Below are 18009 nucleotides of genomic sequence, written 5' to 3'. Positions count from 1 at the left end.
CAACAAAAATGGACACACGTCAATATTTAAATGTCCATTCGTGTCATCCTTCTAACATAAAACTTAAGATTTCTAAACAGTGTACAGAATTATATAACTAAAAATGAAGAAGCTAGAAATGTTTTAACATTGCTGTATTGTCTAGCTTCATCCACCTTGGAACTTGTGACTAAGTATGTTTAAGAAAATGAACGCTTGTTTATTACCATTTGGTAACATTTCAGTGTGGCTATTAAAATACCAAAACAAGATTTCTCAGGAATTTTCTCATTATATAGTTTTTAGCAATGTTGGAAGCCATGCATGTTTTATTTTTGTTGTGGTTTGCAAACATCAGAACTTGAAGGACATATTATTCAATGTGTCTAGATATGATATGACAGGGTGCGAATATCAGCAGTTATAAAAATTAAAGAGTTCATTTTCAACATTCAAGTAGTCATAACACAAAGGGAAATGAGTCGTATTGTAATCACCGTTTCAAGTCATGAGGAAACTACATGGTGGTTGCAGTTTACTTGTTCAAATTTAAACATTACTAAATATAGTAGTTTAAAAAGGTAAAAATAAAGTATTCTTGAGTAATGCGTAAAAAATTTTAACAGGAAGTTCAACATCAATATAAGAGATGGCCACATCCAAACCACATACTGGATCTATCAGAAAGGAACAAACTGCTCTAGTCTGCCAATTATGTGAAAATGAGCCAAAAATCAAATGGAAGTGTTTACAATGCTCTTTGATGATGTGTCAGAGATGTAGAGACAAAGTTCATCCTAAATTTAAATCTGCAGAAAGTCATCAAATTCTTGACCTGAAAGATGTGGGAAAGTTAAAGTATGAGGAAGAGATAGACTTCTCTCAGTTCAAGTGCAATGCACATTCAGGGCAGCCATGCTGTTTATTCTGTGAAGGTTGTAAAATCATGATCTGTCCTAGCTGTGTTGCTGGAATCCACAAAAAACATGACCTAGTTGAAATTAAGGTGGAAATACAGAGGAAAGTGGTGAGTGTTCAGAACAGAATAAAAGTCACTGAATCTCAATTGAAAGAACTGAAGGAGGATGAAAGGAAATTAAGAGGAATTCATTCAACAGAAAAGGACAATTACGATAAATTGGGTGAAAAAATTCTGAAACAAGAAAAACATATCTTTAACATTTTACAAAACCATACAAGAACGCTCAAAGATGAACTTAACGAGAAATGGACAGATATAGACCATTCTGTCTCTGAAGAAATAAAGCAAGTAATAGAATCTGGTACTAAATTAGAAACACAAAACAAAACTTTACTTGAAATTCTCCACAACAATGATCCAGTTAAAATTGTTGCTTGCAGCGCAAGTTCTGCCAAGATCAAGCCTACTGTTCTCAACTTCAAAACGATGCCAGTATTTGTTCCTAATAAGCTACATGAAAATGACCTGAAATACGGTTCTTTGAAACAGCTGCTATCAATACACAAACAGCCACCATCAATATCAACTTCAAACACAAAATTTCAACTTTTGAATCAATTTACTCTGGACCATGACATTACCAAAATAAAAGTTGGGGCAGATAACTCAATATGGGTAGCACATCGATTTGAGCAAATTCTTTTGAATATGAAAGTAACGGAAACAGGCCCAAAAATAATTAACCGTTTCACTGATCTTTATGTCTACGATATGGATTTCTCATTTAAACAGGATTTATTGTTGTCCATTGAAAATTGTCACATCTCAGTCATACCAAGTGGAGGTAAAGTAATAAAAGAACTTTCTAATATTTCTCCCCTTGTTACAGAAGCTATCCATGTGACCAAAGATAGAAAAATAATTATCGGTGCTATGGATAGTGGACCACACTTTTCAGTTGGAAAAAATTCAAAACGACAAATGATCATAATGAATGAAAAAGGGAAAATGATAAAGACTTTAGACATGGTAAAAGACAGACTGCCTCAATTTACGTTTCCAAGTCGTATTGCAAGTAATTCGAAAGGGTATATTGCAGTTATTGACATTCATTCACAGGAATACGATGGTAGGGTTGTGGTTCTGAATACGAATGGGAAAATTAAGAACTTCTACACTGGTCATCCAAAAATCAACACCGATTGTCCGTTTCCACCATCAGATATTGATTTAATTCCACAGGAGAACTTCTTGGTCTTGGACTATAAATCGTGTTGTTTCCATGTCTTGGATGAGTGCGGCGATTTCAAAGAGTTTTATGACATAAGACATATAAACACTGATGGATTACCTCAAGCATTTACCTTTGCCAACAATTATCAACACTTATATATTGGATATATACAATATGAAAACAGCAAAACAAAGTCAAAAGTGTGTGTAGTTCAGACACCGTTTTAAGAAATACTGTATTTAACTAGTGAACTTTTGTATACTTTGAGAACTGCAATATCATAAATTAAGATAAATTAATATTGCGAATAAACTCATCATAATTACCAGAATAAAAAAAATATACGTCAGATGCGCCAAAAGACTCATCAGTGACGTTCGAATCAAAAAATCAAAAAAGGCAAAATAAAGTTGAAAACCGATGAGGACCCAAAATTCAGAAAGGTTTTGCCGAAAACAGCTACGGTAATCTATTTCTGGGGTAGAAAATACTCAGTATTTCGAAAAATTGTAATTTTTTGTAAATATCTAATTTATAATTATGAACATATCAATGATACTTCATGTCAACGCAGAAGTGCTGACTGCTGGACTGCCAACCTTGATTGGGTTTTCTTTGTAGTACAACATATCACACCATGCACCAATGAATGATCTAGTTTTCGGTCTGAGACACAATAAAAAGTTTCATTTGTCGAAACGAAAAATAAATTCACAAATTTATTTTGTGGATTTCATAAGATCGTATTTTTTTCTGTCCTGCTCGAGACGTAGCTAAACAGCAGCTGATATTAGATTGGTAGAAAGTATGATTACTGTTATCCGATAATGTACTAGTATTTTAAATTTGATTTCAAAAACTGTAAAATATAATCGTTGATATAGTACAAGTATTATCGTTATTTAATCTGTGTAGTTTGGTCGTATGTAATAAAAAGATAAGTTAGTTAAGCGTTTTTATAACTGAAACTAGCTCGCATAGGGCCTGGCCAGGCAGGCCATTGTGTACAATTGTTATTACTTGACTTCCGTCGTCTGCTACCTTTAACAAACATATTCTCCTCTGAAATTGTTTATGGCCAATTGGAACAAAAGCTACACACAGAATTTTAAGCAATTTTTTGGATTTTTTTTCCCTTAAACACGCTGTTTGTTTTCTTGTTTTAATTTTTCAATTTGTCATGCTGGGACCTTTTCAAAACCAGTGCAACATAAACTGCTCAGTCAGTGTGTTAAACTGATAAAAACTTATCAAAATATAAAAAATTGGCATACAATTTAAAAAGTCAGACGCGCGTTTAGTCTACATAAGACAAATCAGTGACGCCCGAATCAAACAGTAGACATCGAAATCTAGATCGAAGCTGACAAGCATTGAAAACAACAAAATTTCAAAATGTTTTTACAAATCTAACAAAGAACATGGATGTCTAGGGGTAAAAAAATCTTAGCGATTTTTTTTTTTTTTTTTTTTTTTTTTGTAACAAAAAATACAACTTTACCAGAATTATACTTATGTACGCCAACTGGTTTACATAAACTGTTTAAAGTTTTCGAAACACTAAAGTGTGTTAAACGAAACTGGGGTGATTTAGGTGCTCCGGAAGGGTTAACAGATCCACAAATGTCAACCGTCGTGTTGGTCATGGTATTTAAGAATTCGGTGATGAGTCTCATTCGATGGTGTCACAATCGATGAAAATAGGACGCAATTGTGGTAACGACAATTTGAATATAACCGTGGTCATATGTGACACAGATATCCAATAACGGTCAATCAACTCGTGATGGTGTAAAGCTAAGTAAATCATAGATTAAAAATTAGAAGGAACAACGAAAAATTAAAGAGATGGAAAAGTCAAAGAAATTAAACAATTTAAAAAATCTTGAAAAAGAAAAGTTATGATGTGGGTAGGTTTTTAAATATATTTTACATTGTGTGGTGGTTATCGTTATCAATTTCTCTCTGTGATGATTCTAATTTTGTTTTGTTTTACTTTTTTGTCTTTTTTTTTTTTTTTTTTTTTTTGTTCTTTGTTGTTTTTTTTTTATTTGCTATATTTTACAATTATTATTATTATTATTATTATTATTATTATTATTATTATTATTATTATTATCATTATTATTTATATTATTATTATTAGTAGTATTATTTATATATATAATAATTTGTTGACTTCTGTATAAGGTTTTTTTGTTTTTGTTTTAATGAGGTTGTTCAGCTGCCTTACCAATGTTGATTTATTTTCTATGTACTTGAAAGCGATGTCGCAAGAAAGATAACTCACGTTTGTTTTTATAAAAAAAGATACAAACTTAAAGGGTTATGTCGATTGAAATGATATATATATAGAAAGTACTTCCATGCAAAATATCCACACACATAAACGTAAAAAATTGGGTCGATTAGAAATGATGCTTCTATGCAAAAACTTTAAGAACTAGGTCGATTGGACTACCTAGAACTGATCCTGACAGTTCTACCCTCGAACAGTTTTAGACAGTTCTACCTAGAACCGACCAAATCTTTGGTCAGTTCTACGACTAGAACAGTTCTACGACTAGAACAGTTCTACGGCTAGAACAGTTCTACCACTAGAACAGTTCTACGATTAGAACTGATTTGGTCAGTTTTACGGCTAGAATTGATTTAGTCAGTTCTATCCATAGAACAGTTTTAAGAACTCTTTGTCTTAAATATAAATAAGTCAAAAGAATATAATAATTATTAAAAAAATTGCAGTGATGTCATTTAGAACTGTTCTACAATCCTGACAGGTTTGGTCAGTTCTACGGCTAGAATAGTTTTCGACAGTTCTGCTGACAGTTCTACGGTTAGAACTGATTTGGTCAGTTCTGCTGACAGTTCTAAGACTAGAACTGATTTGGACAGTTCTACCTAGAACAGTTTTAGACAGTTCTACCCTAGAACTGATCCTGACAGTTCTACCTAGAACTGATTTGGACAGTTCTACCTAGAACTGATTCTGACAGTTCTGCTTAGAACAGTTCTAGGGTAGTTTAGGACAGTTCTATGACAGATTATTCTGACAGTTCTGATGAGAGGTTAGAAGTGATCTCCACTGTATATAAGAAAATTAATGAAAGATAATAACGGTTTCAATTCATCACTTTAAAGTAAAAGTGATGAATTGAAACCGTTATTATCTTTCATTAATTTTATTATATGTTACCGGTATACGGATTCTACTTAACTTTTCTTTGTATATAAAGATCCATTTTGTTGCATCTTGTGATCCGTTTATTTGGCAATCGCCAATGGCAGTCAACAGGGTTTAAAAACAACCGTTGTTCGACCTGTTAGACAAATGCGTTTTGTATTTAGACCCCTCTACCAAGAAATTTGTTTTGTTGGTAGAGGGGTCTAAATACAGCACAAACAACATTTTCCAAAAGACCAAAAAAGTAAAAAAGTATATTTAAACAAATCGCATTAGGCTAACATGTCGAACAACGGATGTTCTTAAACCTTGCTGACTGAATTTGCGATTGCCAAATAAACGGATCACAAGATGTAACAAAATGGATCTTCATTATTAATTTAATACCAAACAGAAAACAATAAACTTGCGGAAAGATGGTATACCGCAAACATGAGGTGCAAAAATTTGTACATCATATCCGGATTTCGACAATTTATGTCTCTTCAGTGATGTTAGGAATCGAAACGATATTTGGAAAGCCATATAATTTACCTCAATTTAGGATAGACTCTTGAATTTTGAAGAGTCGAAATAGGATGAACGGATCATATAAACCCGAAGGCAGCCCAAACGAAAACAATTAAATAAGTCTAAATTGAAAACAACGTTCAAACCTATGATTGCGTTGTATAAAAACTGCAATTTTTATACGTGTGCATGCAAAACAAACTTATTGGTAGAGGGATCTGAATACAGCACAAACAACATTTTCCAAAAGACCAAAGAAGTGAAAAAGTATATTTAAACAAAACGCATTTGACTTACAGGTCGAACAACGGATGTTCTTAAACCCTGCTGACTGCCATTGGCGATTGCCAAATAAACGGATCACAAGATGTAACAAAATGGATCTTTATTTTTAATTTAATACCAAACAGAAAACAATAAACTTGCGGAAAAGATGGTATACCGCAAACAAGAGGTGCCAAAATTTGTACACCATATCCGGATTTCGACAATTAATGTCTCTTCAGTGATGTTAGGAATCGAAACGGTATTTGGAAGGCCATATAATTTACCTCAATTTAAGATAGACTCTTGAATTTTGAAGAGTCGAAAAAGGATGAACGGATCATATAAACCCGAAGGTAAATATAATACAAGCCCAAACGAAAAAATATAAATAAGTCTAAATTGAAAACAACGTTCAAACCTATGATTGCGTTGGATAAAAACCGCAATTTTTATACGTGTGCATGCAAAACAAATTTCTTGGTAGAGAGGTCTAAATACAGCACAAACAACATTTTCCAAAAGACCAAAGAAGTGAAAAGGTATATTTAAACAAAACGCATTTGACTAACAGGTCGAAGAACGGATGTTCTCAAACCCTGTTGACTGCCATTGGCGATTGCCAAATAAACGGATCACAAGATGTAACAAAATGGATCTTTATTATTAATTTAATACCAAACATAAAACAATAAACTTGCGGAAAAGATGGTATCCACTATGCACATTTATTTATATATATATATAATATAAATGGCCGAATAATAGCCAACGAAAAACGAGGCGATGGATCATATAAATATGATGCAGTACACTACAAAATATAATATATAATAAACAAGTCTAAAAGGGTACAACATCACCACAAAAATAGTAAAATCATGAACAAATATTAAATATTTCGGATAACTTATACCCTTCATCAGTAAGATGTCAAATGATTTTTATCTTGACATATGGTAGTCGAACTGAAACTATAATCTTGAACGTCATACAAATTATCACGAATCAATACGCTGGTAATTTTTTTCAATATTGATGTTTGAGAGGAGGAATAAATTACTTAAAACTGTGAGGGTCCTGTACTGAAGCCTGAGTTACAGGAAACAAGTGATGGTAGGGGCTCATTTTATGTTTTTTTCATTAATGCCATCTGGGGAAACTGTCCTTAACTTTTTATCCAAAAACTTTCCCGAGCAAGTCTGTCGACCAACCCTCGTTGTGGTCTATGATAGTGATGGTTAGGTTTTTGAGATCAGCTTGGGCGTGCCCAGGTGATCTCAAATGACGACTTACGGGGAGGTCGGGATGCAGGTGTAGTCACTTCGATGACCATTCATATATATACGTATGTGTGTGTGAAAGCATTATATATCTATGTCCAGTCTCAAATCTGTTCAAATCATTCTTAAACTACACTATGATTGGCTTGTTTTTGTTTAATGCAAATTCCAATTCGAGCATATTTTTTTAGTCCGTGGTATAAAAAAATTGGGAAAAAAACGAAAATGTGTATACTTGTTCAATAATTGTATCTAATATCTTGTCCGTTATAACCATAGTTCACGATATCTTTCACGTATTGGTTGATCGTTGCAGTGTCTTAGTTTCCTAGACACTTGTATACTTATCCACTGTCGTCCGTCCGACATTTTAAAAGTTTTTTCATGTTCTTTATGATAACATCTGCAACTGGTTAACAGTTGGATTCACATAACAAGTGATGCTGTATTCCAGGAGATGCTTTTAGTAGGTAGAAAATCCTGTCTTATTCCGACTGCAGCTTATACTTGAACGGGGGATTTTCCAGCTAAACCATTGCTGTGAAGCCAGGCACATTTACAGGCATTCCCAAATTTAGTAAATTGATTCAAATTTGTTTCATATCTGAAGGTTTTGAACAGCGAGTTCCATAATATGGATGCAGCATATCGGAAAGATTTTTTTTCCAATAAATTTACATATCTAAAATAATACTTGCTGTTTGATTTTATAGTGACAAGATTATTCAGACTTGGAGGAGCTAGGCCGTTTATGATTTTAAAAGTCGATGCGTCCAATTCTAAGGGAGGGTATATGAGCTACACCCAACAATGTATCATATCTGAAAGATAATCGTTGTCTCAGGGCTCTCTCCTGAATTTGTTTTACTTTTTTTTTTACATTGGATTCACTACAGAAGTGCCATGAAAGTGGACAAATATTAAAATTTGAAAATGCAAAGGTGTGAAAAATAGTTACTTTATTTAGTTTTGATAAATTATATATATATATACTGTCAATTCTTTTTAAAACGTTTAATGGTTGGGATGCCTTTCTACATAATGTTTGGAAATGAAAATCAAAATTTAGGTTAATCTCGATATTTATTCCCAAAAGTTATACAACATCGTCACATGAAATTAACGCGATCCTGGGTATTAAACACGGGAATTTAACTATGGGTTTTCTTATCAATAGCAATAGTCAGGGTTTGTTTGCATTTTATCTAATTTAAACCAATAGACATTCCTGTTCAAGGGTTTTAGTTAGATTATCATAATTTGAATCTAATAATGACAAAGTATTGTCATCAGCATAATTATAAAGTGAACATTGAAGTGCAAATAGATCAAGAAGACCGCAAATACATATACAGAAACCGAGAAGATCGTTTCTTTAAATCTTACAAAAAATAGTGAAAACCTTTTAATGGATAACGAACTATGTGAAAATATTTATCTTTAATCTTTGAACCTGCACAGATACAACTTTTAAATTTTTATACTCATGAAAAGACAATATTTCTATATTGAAAATTCACGTGACAAGAGCAGTCCGGTGTACTCGAAAACAAAGATATAAAAATAGATATATTTTGGAAATAGTAATATGCTATGAAAGATATTTAGATTGTGTATGTACATGATTTTTTCCTTCTTTTTTTATTAATATGCAGCAAGTATAAACATTTTTTGGAATTACAGTTTCACAAGCTTCTAATGCAATTATCTCTATAAATAATTAATATAAAACATCTTGTAATTTCATGTATATTTCTTATAACACAGTTGAACAAATAATTTCTTTAAAATGTTCGATTATTGTTTAGAAATAACTTTTTGTCAGTATCGTCACCGACATTGTTTAACTATTGGTTTTCTCTGCTTTTTCATAAGAAGAGCGACTTTTCTTTCGTTCTTGCGTCATCGGTTTTGCCACTGCCATTGAAAGTAACAGTTCGAAAAGAATTTTTAGACACAATGATATGATTGTATTATCTCCCTTTCTCCACTTCTCTGTGCAATTAATGGTTTATTTAGGAGGGAGCAAAAATATTTGAAAACGCTAAGACATTTTCAACTTTGAATATCACATTCCCTTTGTCAAAAAGCCTTGGTTTATTTCTAATCTATTTTTCATTTATTTAGTTCCGATAAATTATTTCCTTAGGTACGTTTTTGTTCTTAAATCCAAATTATAAAACGTACAGAGCATAAAATCCAAAAGGCCTCCAATAGAACGACATAAACCGTCTATTAAAGATTGAATAAATGGCGATGTGCATGTCAATTTTGCAGTATTACATAAAAATAGTCTTCAACGGTAATGTATATAGCTGAACAACCTTTGGAATTATGAATAAAATAAATTAAATGTCTACCACGATCGTGTCTCACACTTTATTTTATACCCAAAAATACAAGTCCTAATAATTTTAAACCATCGGAGAATTGTATCCTTTATCAATAGCTATAATATGCAAAGATAGCATTTGAATAACAATTGTTTTACCTGCTTGCTATATGAATTGTTTACCATGGCTTCTGGTTGTTATAACATCCCAGAAGTCTAATCATATTTCTACAATAGCCCCAATATATATTAGTGATAACATTAAATATAAATGTTGATCATTATATCATACCTGTATCCATTTTGTATAAAAGAAGATTTGAGATATATCAATGAGTTATCAACCAAACGACACAAAACAGCAAACACATACTGAGGTCAATATACTTTCTTCAATATAAGATGCGTGTCTATACAATATGTCCAACTCTACATCGCCCTATACGTAAAATATGTTTTAATTCAATTATTTTATCTATTGACCTTCCCTATTTTTCCTAGCAGGTTGTAGGAAACAAGCATATACTTTGTTGGCCTCCAGTTATTGGTCTGCTACACATTTTTCTATTGACCTGACTAATTTTTTTTACACCTGATAAGAACACGGTGATGTTCCTGTGTATAAATTTCCAAACTGGTTCGCTTTGTCCGTGTCTGTACTGACGTTTTAGATTTCAATGAAGGTTATTTATATAACTGGTGAATTACTACAAATTACTTAATACCTTTATTAAATTCTTTTAAGATACAAAACTTTGGTTTGGAAGTTTGGCTGTACCTTTCGAAGACTTTTTTTTTATGGGATATCACATCTTATTTTAATGGTGATGTCGTTTATAGAGTTCGTAAATTTAGTAACCATTCATGTAAACCTAATGATTCTTTGAATAAACTTATTATTAAAGGTTATCAATTTAACATTGTAGTAAGATCTTTGAATGTAATTGTATTTATCGGTACTTACATTGATTATATGTTTCAACAGCCTGCCGATACCTGTATTTTTCCATTGCAGAAGGTCGTGTTTTCTCAGACTGCTTACGACGTTTTTACATTGAATCAGTCGGAGATGTACTAGTTGATATATTAGTCTTGGAAAACATGATTTATTTATAGGTTGACATTGGGTTTCGCTCTAGCCTTCACTGTTTGCGAGAAATCTTAGGTCTTTATTTTTTTATGTGTTTAGTTGGGAGTCAATCCCTCTCCTACTCATCTTTATGGTTTGTTCATATCACCGTTGTGCTGTTACATCACTGTCCAAGGTTAGGGATGATGAGCGCTCAAAAACATCCTGTCACGTCCTGTATGTGCCTGTCCAAAGTCAAGAGAATGTAATCCAGTGGTTGTCGTTGGTTGTCTGATATAATTAATTTTCGAGTATTGTCTTAAGAATACATCTAAATGGTTTTCTCTTTTATATTGTTTCACTTCTGTCCGTCCGGGTCTTTTTGAAAAGCCTTTTATAAGATATGGGTCGTGCGGTTGCTTGAGTTTTTACAGATATTGAAAACATTGGATTGTCTATCATTTCACAACAAAAACATCCAGCTATAATACATTTAATAAGCAACACCATATATATATGATAATTATAAGTGCATATAAAATTAAAATCAATTTCACATGGCAAAAAAGGTGCACTCGGTTCACTATATCATCATGATAGATATCTGACACAACATTGACTTAGACAATACAGACTGTTAGTGCATGCCCCACATGGGAGCATGCTACTTTTTGGCATTGCACAAGGTCTCAGACTGTTTGTGACGACACTGAAGACAATTCTCTTTTCTATCATTGCATCATTACAATGAAATGACCGTGCAGACTGCACCATTAAAGTTGTTAGGCGTCTGAGGCCATGTGGCTTCCTTGAATTTTTTTTATCTTTAACTTAATTACACGATAATATAATATATAATACGAGTTAATAAAATTTTGTTTTGTGATGCATTTGAATGATATTTGAAACAAAGTTATAAATGTAATATATGAGTTCTTATCATTACTTCCAATGAATGTCTTGTAAATATTCATAGAAATGTTATAAGTGTAATATATGAGTTCTTGTCATTACTTCCAATGAATGTCTTGTAAATATTCATAGAAATGTATGTTGATGTAGGATTAAAATCAACGAAATCTGAATAGCATAACTGACTGGAAATTGAAAAGCTAGGGCACTATGACTGGATCATTGCATTATACAACTAGTATAATCTAAAACAAGTAAAAAGGTTGGCACTGCCAACTGATGCTCCTGAACTGCAGAATTTTTGAGAGAAAACATTTTTATTTCAAGGGTTCAAAATAGTAGTATGCGTGGAGGGGAGAATAATATAGTTGTTAATTTCTGTGTCATTTGGTCTCTTGTGGAGAGTTGTCTCATTGACAATGATACATACAGCTTCTTATTTTTATATGTACTATCAATGCGATGTTCCACCTGTATATAAACTGGACTATTATACTGGGACTATAAATAAATGTATTGTAATTCATAGTGGGATACAATTCAGAAATAATTTTTCGTTGCAGTGACCTTGACATTTAATATGTTGATCCACAATCAATAGGCTTCTTCCCCTTCCCTGTATATTCCTTCTGTTTCAGTTTCATTTCAATCAAGCCAGTGAAACTCAATCTATATATACCATCCAAAAGTAACAGTGACCTTGGACCTATTGACCCCGAAATCTAAGGGCTTCTTCCCCTTTCCTATAATATTCCATCTGTACAAGTTTCATTCCAATCAAGCAATTGAAAATCAAGTTAAACCATTTTTTCGTGTACAAATAAGTGACCTTCATCTTTGACCTTTTGACCCTAAAATTCATATGCTTTTCCCCCTTCACTATAAGTCTTTCTTTTTTTATTTAGGAGGAACAATACAATACAATGCAGTATGTGTTTATTCCAATTAAGGTCCCATAATATATCTTCCATCTGTACAAGTTTCGTTCCAATCAAGCAAGGGAAATTCAAAAAACATTTCCCAAAACAATTCTATCTTGAGTAACAGTGACCTTGACCTTTGACTATTGGCCCCACAATCAATGGGCTTCTTCCCATTTCCTGTATCTTCTATCTATGTAAGTTCCATTCCAATCAAGCAAGATGTTTTCAAGTTATCACCAAGAAACCTCTGGTTTTTGGCTCACAAGAGGACTGTTCGAGATTGCTCTGATTTCAGGAAAAACAAAGCAATTTTATATGCTTCCTAATTTTTTTGTGGCATGATAAAAAGGGGAAGATGGGCAATGTCATACCAAAAGAAAAATAAAGAAAAGACAAACAACATTCCACTTAACATTACACAATAAAATGCTTCGCTGGGCGCAGCTTGATACGACCGCAGAGGTCGAACCCTGAACAGTTGGGGCAAGTATGGACACAACATTCAAGCTTGATACAGCTCTGAATTTGGATTGTGATTAAATATTTGACACAGCATAGGTTTCTGACACAGAAAGAATGTGGTCTAAGAACTTCAATTTTTTTAATTTACCTATTATGGTCCAATGTCCAAAATCATAATACATGGTTAGATTCAGCATATCAAAGAACCCCATATATTCAATTTTTGTTGAAATCAAACAAAGTTTAATTTTGGACCCCAACTTGGACAAACTTGAAAACTGGTCCCATAATCAAAAATCTAAACACATGTTTAGATTCAGCATATCAAAGTACCCCAAGAATTCAATTTTTGTTAAAATCAAACTAAGTTTAATTTTGGACCTTTTGGACCTTAATGTAGACCAATTTAAAAAACGGGACCCAAAATTAAAAATCTAAAAACACGGTTAGATTTGGCATATCAAAGAACCCCAATAATTCAATTTTTGATGAAATCAAACAAAGTTTAATTTTGGACCCTTTTGACCTCAATATGAACCAATTTGATAGCGGGCCCACATATAAAAAATCTAAATACATGGTAAGATTCAGCATATCAAAGAACCCCATATATTCAATTTTTGTTGAAATCAAACAAAGTTTAATTTTGGACCCCAACTTGCACCAACTTGAAAACTGGGCCCATAATCAAAAATCTAAACACATGTTTAGATTCAGCATATCAAAGAACCCCACATATTCAATTTTTGTTGAAATCAAACAAAGTTTAATTTTGGACCCCAACTTGGACCAACTTGAAAACTGGGCCCATAATCAAAAATCTAAACACATGTTTAGATTCAGCATATCAAAGAACCCCAGAAATTCAATTTTTGTTAAAATCAAAATAAGTTTAATTTTGGACCCTTTGGACCTAAATGTAGACCAATTTAAAAAACTGTACCCAAAATTAAAAATCTAAAAACACAGTTAGATTTGGCATATCAAAGAACCCCAATAATTCAATTTTTGATGAAATCAAACAAAGTTTAATTTTGGACCCTTTTGACCTCAATATGAACCAATTTGATAGTGGGGTCCACAAATAAAAAATCTAAATACATGGTTAGATTCAGCATATTAATGAACCCCATATATTCAATTTTTGTTGAAATCAAACAAAGTTTAATTTTGGTCCCCAATTTGGGCCAACTTGAAAACTGGGCCAAAAATCAAAAATCTAAATACATATTTAGATTCACCATATCAAAGAACCCCATATATTCAATTTTTGTTAAAATCAAACAAAGTTTAATTTTGGACCCTTTGGACCTTAATGTAGACCAATTTGAAAACTGGACCCAAAATAAAAAATCTAAATACACGGTTAGATTCGGCATAACAAATAAATAAAAGTGGTCAAAGATTTTACAAATCTAATGCGCCATACTGTGCAATTAAACATTACTTCTTGAAATTTTTCAATATTTGAAATTTGAAAAAAAAAAATATTTGAAGAATAATTCTTTTTAATTTCTGAAATCTGAAATGAGAAAAAATTGACCCCCCACAATTTCTTTTTACCCCCCCCCCCCCCTCCCCCCCCCTTTTTTCCCCAAAAAATTCTTTCCCTCAAGATATGGTCATAATCTCAATTCAAATTTCCAATGGAGTTTGCAACCATAATTACCCATTAAAATTTACCATAGTGCTAACTTAATCTATTTTATAATAGAATTTAAAATATAGTGTCAAATCTTTCATATGGATCATTTTGTAAAAAAAAAAGATGCAACATTTGCAGATATTTTTACTGGTCTTCCTTTAGAAATATGCATTTCTTTAAACATAATTTAAAAGCAGTGTAAGGGAAGTAACCAAAACGTTGTATTTGGATTACCTCCCTTTCACTGTTTTAAATTATCTTAATTGTTCATTAACCATTACTTTATACATAATTTAAAAGCAGTGTAAGGGAGATAATTTCAATGATGTATTTGATTTATCTCCCTTACACTGCTTTAAATTATGTTTTGTACTAAAGTATTTGTCCATTAACCAGGACAACCTTGCTTTTCCCCCTTTTTTGCCCCTAATTCTTAAACGGTTTGAGCCATAACCCCCCAAAGCAAATCCTAACCATCCCTTTGTGGTATGGAAACTTGTAGTATAATTTCAGAGAGATCCATACACCGTTCCACAGTTATTGTCTGGAAACTAGAAAATGCTTATTTTTGGCCCCTTTTTGGCCCCTAATTCCTTAACTGTTGGTACCATAACCCCCAAAATCAATCCCCACCTTCCTTTTGTGGTATTGAACCTTATGATAAAATTTCACAGAGATCCATTCACTTAAACTAAAGTTAGAGTGCGAAAACTAATGCGTCTTCGGACGACGACGACGACGCCAACGTCATACCAATATATTTTTTTTGCGGCCGTATAAAAACTAGAAGCTCTCAAGAGCCTGTGTCGCTCACCTGATTCTACTTTGGTTTTGGAAATCATGTAAAAATAGATTAAAATCATAACAGATACCCTTATAATAAGTGAGGCAAATTTAGTTTAATATTGGTCCTGTAATTTAATAAAAAATCCTGGTGGCCATCTTGAACAGTAAATCGGCAACAAAGTAGCAACACTTCATCAGCACCTCATAAGAAACATTTATGCCATGTTTTGGTTTCATTCCATTCAGTGCACCTCTAGAAGAAGCATTTGTATATATTTCCCATAGGGTCTTATGTTAAAGGAAGTCCCCCATTGGCGGCCATCATGGATGAAGGATCAGCTTCAAAGTAACAAAACTTAGTCAGCACCTCATAAGGAACATTCATGCCATGTTTGGTTTCAATCCATTCAGTATGTGGTTCTCTAAAAGAAGACATTTGTATGTATTGTCCATAGGGTCCTTTGTTAAACATTGTCCCCATCTGGCGGCCATCGTGGATGAAGGATCAGCTTCAAAGTAACAACACTTGGTCAGCACCTCAAAAGGAACATGCATGCCATGTTTGGTTTCATTCCATTCAATGGTTCTCTAAAAGAAAACATTTGTATGTATTTCTCATAGGGTCCTATGTTAAACTAAGTCCTCCGCTGGTGGCCATCTTAGATTATGGATCGGCTTCATAGTAACAACACTTGGTCAGCACCTCATAAGGAACATTCATGCCATTTTTGGTTTCATTGCATTCAGTGGTTCTCTAAAAGAAGACATTTGTATGTATTTCCCATAGGGTCCTATGTTAAACTAAGTCCCCCTCTGGCGGCCATCTTGGATGATGGATCAGCTTCAAAGTAACAACACTTGGTCAGCACCTTATAAGGAACATTCATGTCATGTTTGGTTTCATTCCATTCAGTGGTTCTCTAAAAGAAGACATTTGTATGTATTTCCCATAGGGTCCTATGTTACACTAAGTCCCCCGCTGGCGGCCATCTTGGATTATGGATCGGCTTCATAGTAACAACACTTGGTCAGCTCCTCATAAGGAACATTCATGCTATGTTTGGTTAAATTCCATTCAGTGGTTCTCTAAAAGAAGACGTTTGTATGTATTTCCCATAGGGTCCTATGTTAAACTAAGACCCCCGCTGGCGGCCATCTTGGATGATGGATCAGCTTCAAAGTAGCAACACTCGGTCAGCACCTCATAAGGAACATTCATGCCATGTTTGGTTTCATCCCATTAAGTGGTTCTCTAAAAGAAGACATTTGTATATATTTCTCAAAGGGTCCCATGTTAAACTAAGTCCCCTGCTGGCGGCCATCTTGGATTATGGATCGGCTTCAAAGTAACAACACTCGGTCAACACCTCATAAGAAACATTCATGCCATGTTTGGTTTCATTCCATTCATTGGTTCTCTAAAAGAAGACATTTGTATGTATTTCCCATAGGTCCAATGTTAAACTAAGTCCCCTGCTGGCGGCCATCTTGGATTATGGATCGGCTTCATAGTAACAACACTTGGTCAGCACCTCATAAGGTACATTCATGCCATGTTTGGTTTCATTCCATTCAGTGGTTCTCTAAAAGAAGACATTTGTATGTATTTCCCATAGGGTCCCATGTTAAACTAAGTCCCCTGCTGGCGGCCATCTTGGATTATGGATAGGCTTCATAGTAACAACACTTGGTCAGCACCTCATAAGGAACATTCATACAATGTTTGGTTTCATTCCATTCAGTGGTTCTCTAAAAGAAGACATTTGTATGTATTTCCCATAGGGTCCTATGTGAAACTAAGTCCCCCGCTGGCGGCCATCTTGGATAATGGATCAGCTTCATAGTAACAACACTTGGTCAGCACCTCATAAGGAACATTCATGCCATGTTTGGTTTCATTCATTCAGTGGTTCTCTAAAAGAAGACATTTGTATGTATTTCCCATAGGGTCCTATGTTAAACTAAGTCCTCCGCTGGCGGCCATCTTGGATGATGGATCCGCTACAAAATAACAACACTTGGTCAGCACCTCATACGGAACATTCATGCCATGTTTGGTTTCATTCCATTCAGTGGTTCTCTAGAAGAAGTTCAAAATGTAAAAAGTTAACGACGACGGACAACGACGGACGCCAAGTGATGAGAAAAGCTCACTTGGCCCTTCGGGCCAGGTGAGCTAAAAACTAGAGTGAACAACAGCATCTACAAGACCAGGGCTCTCGGTCATAAAACTTTTCTCAATACTCGGAGTACAAATTTTGTACTCGAAACACTAATCCCAGTATTTTCATTTATTGATTTTGGAGTCTGGGGTCGTTGAAAGTTTTATGATCACAAGGCCAGGGGATGAGTGAGTCATGTGCTAAAGAGGCACAATCAGTTCCTTCTCCACTTGTTACTTATGGCAAGTAAAATTTGTGATAAGTCACATTTAATCAAAGAAAAGAAGAAGGTATCATGGCTTTGAAAAGTGAAACTAATTATAAACACAGAACACACATCTA

The 18009-nt window shown here is 33.6% G+C and overlaps 1 protein-coding gene across 1 annotated transcript; it reads left to right on the top strand.

Annotated features, from left to right (window-relative positions):
• Positions 1 to 585: 585 nt before the first annotated feature.
• LOC127708852 (uncharacterized) lies at positions 586 to 3085 on the top strand. Its single transcript, XM_052214011.1, has one exon. The coding sequence runs from the start codon at positions 629 to 631 to the stop codon at positions 2360 to 2362; it is 1734 nt and encodes a 577-aa protein (XP_052069971.1). The 5' UTR covers positions 586 to 628; the 3' UTR covers positions 2363 to 3085.
• The last annotated feature ends 14924 nt before the right edge of the window (positions 3086 to 18009 follow it).

The sequence above is a fragment of the Mytilus californianus genome, unplaced genomic scaffold, assembly GCF_021869535.1.
Source record: "Mytilus californianus isolate M0D057914Y unplaced genomic scaffold, xbMytCali1.0.p SCAF_7, whole genome shotgun sequence".
NCBI classification, from domain to species: Eukaryota; Metazoa; Mollusca; class Bivalvia; order Mytilida; family Mytilidae; genus Mytilus; species Mytilus californianus.
The sequence above is the reverse complement of the archived record's forward strand: the minus strand, read 5'-3'. Positions and strand labels throughout refer to the sequence as shown.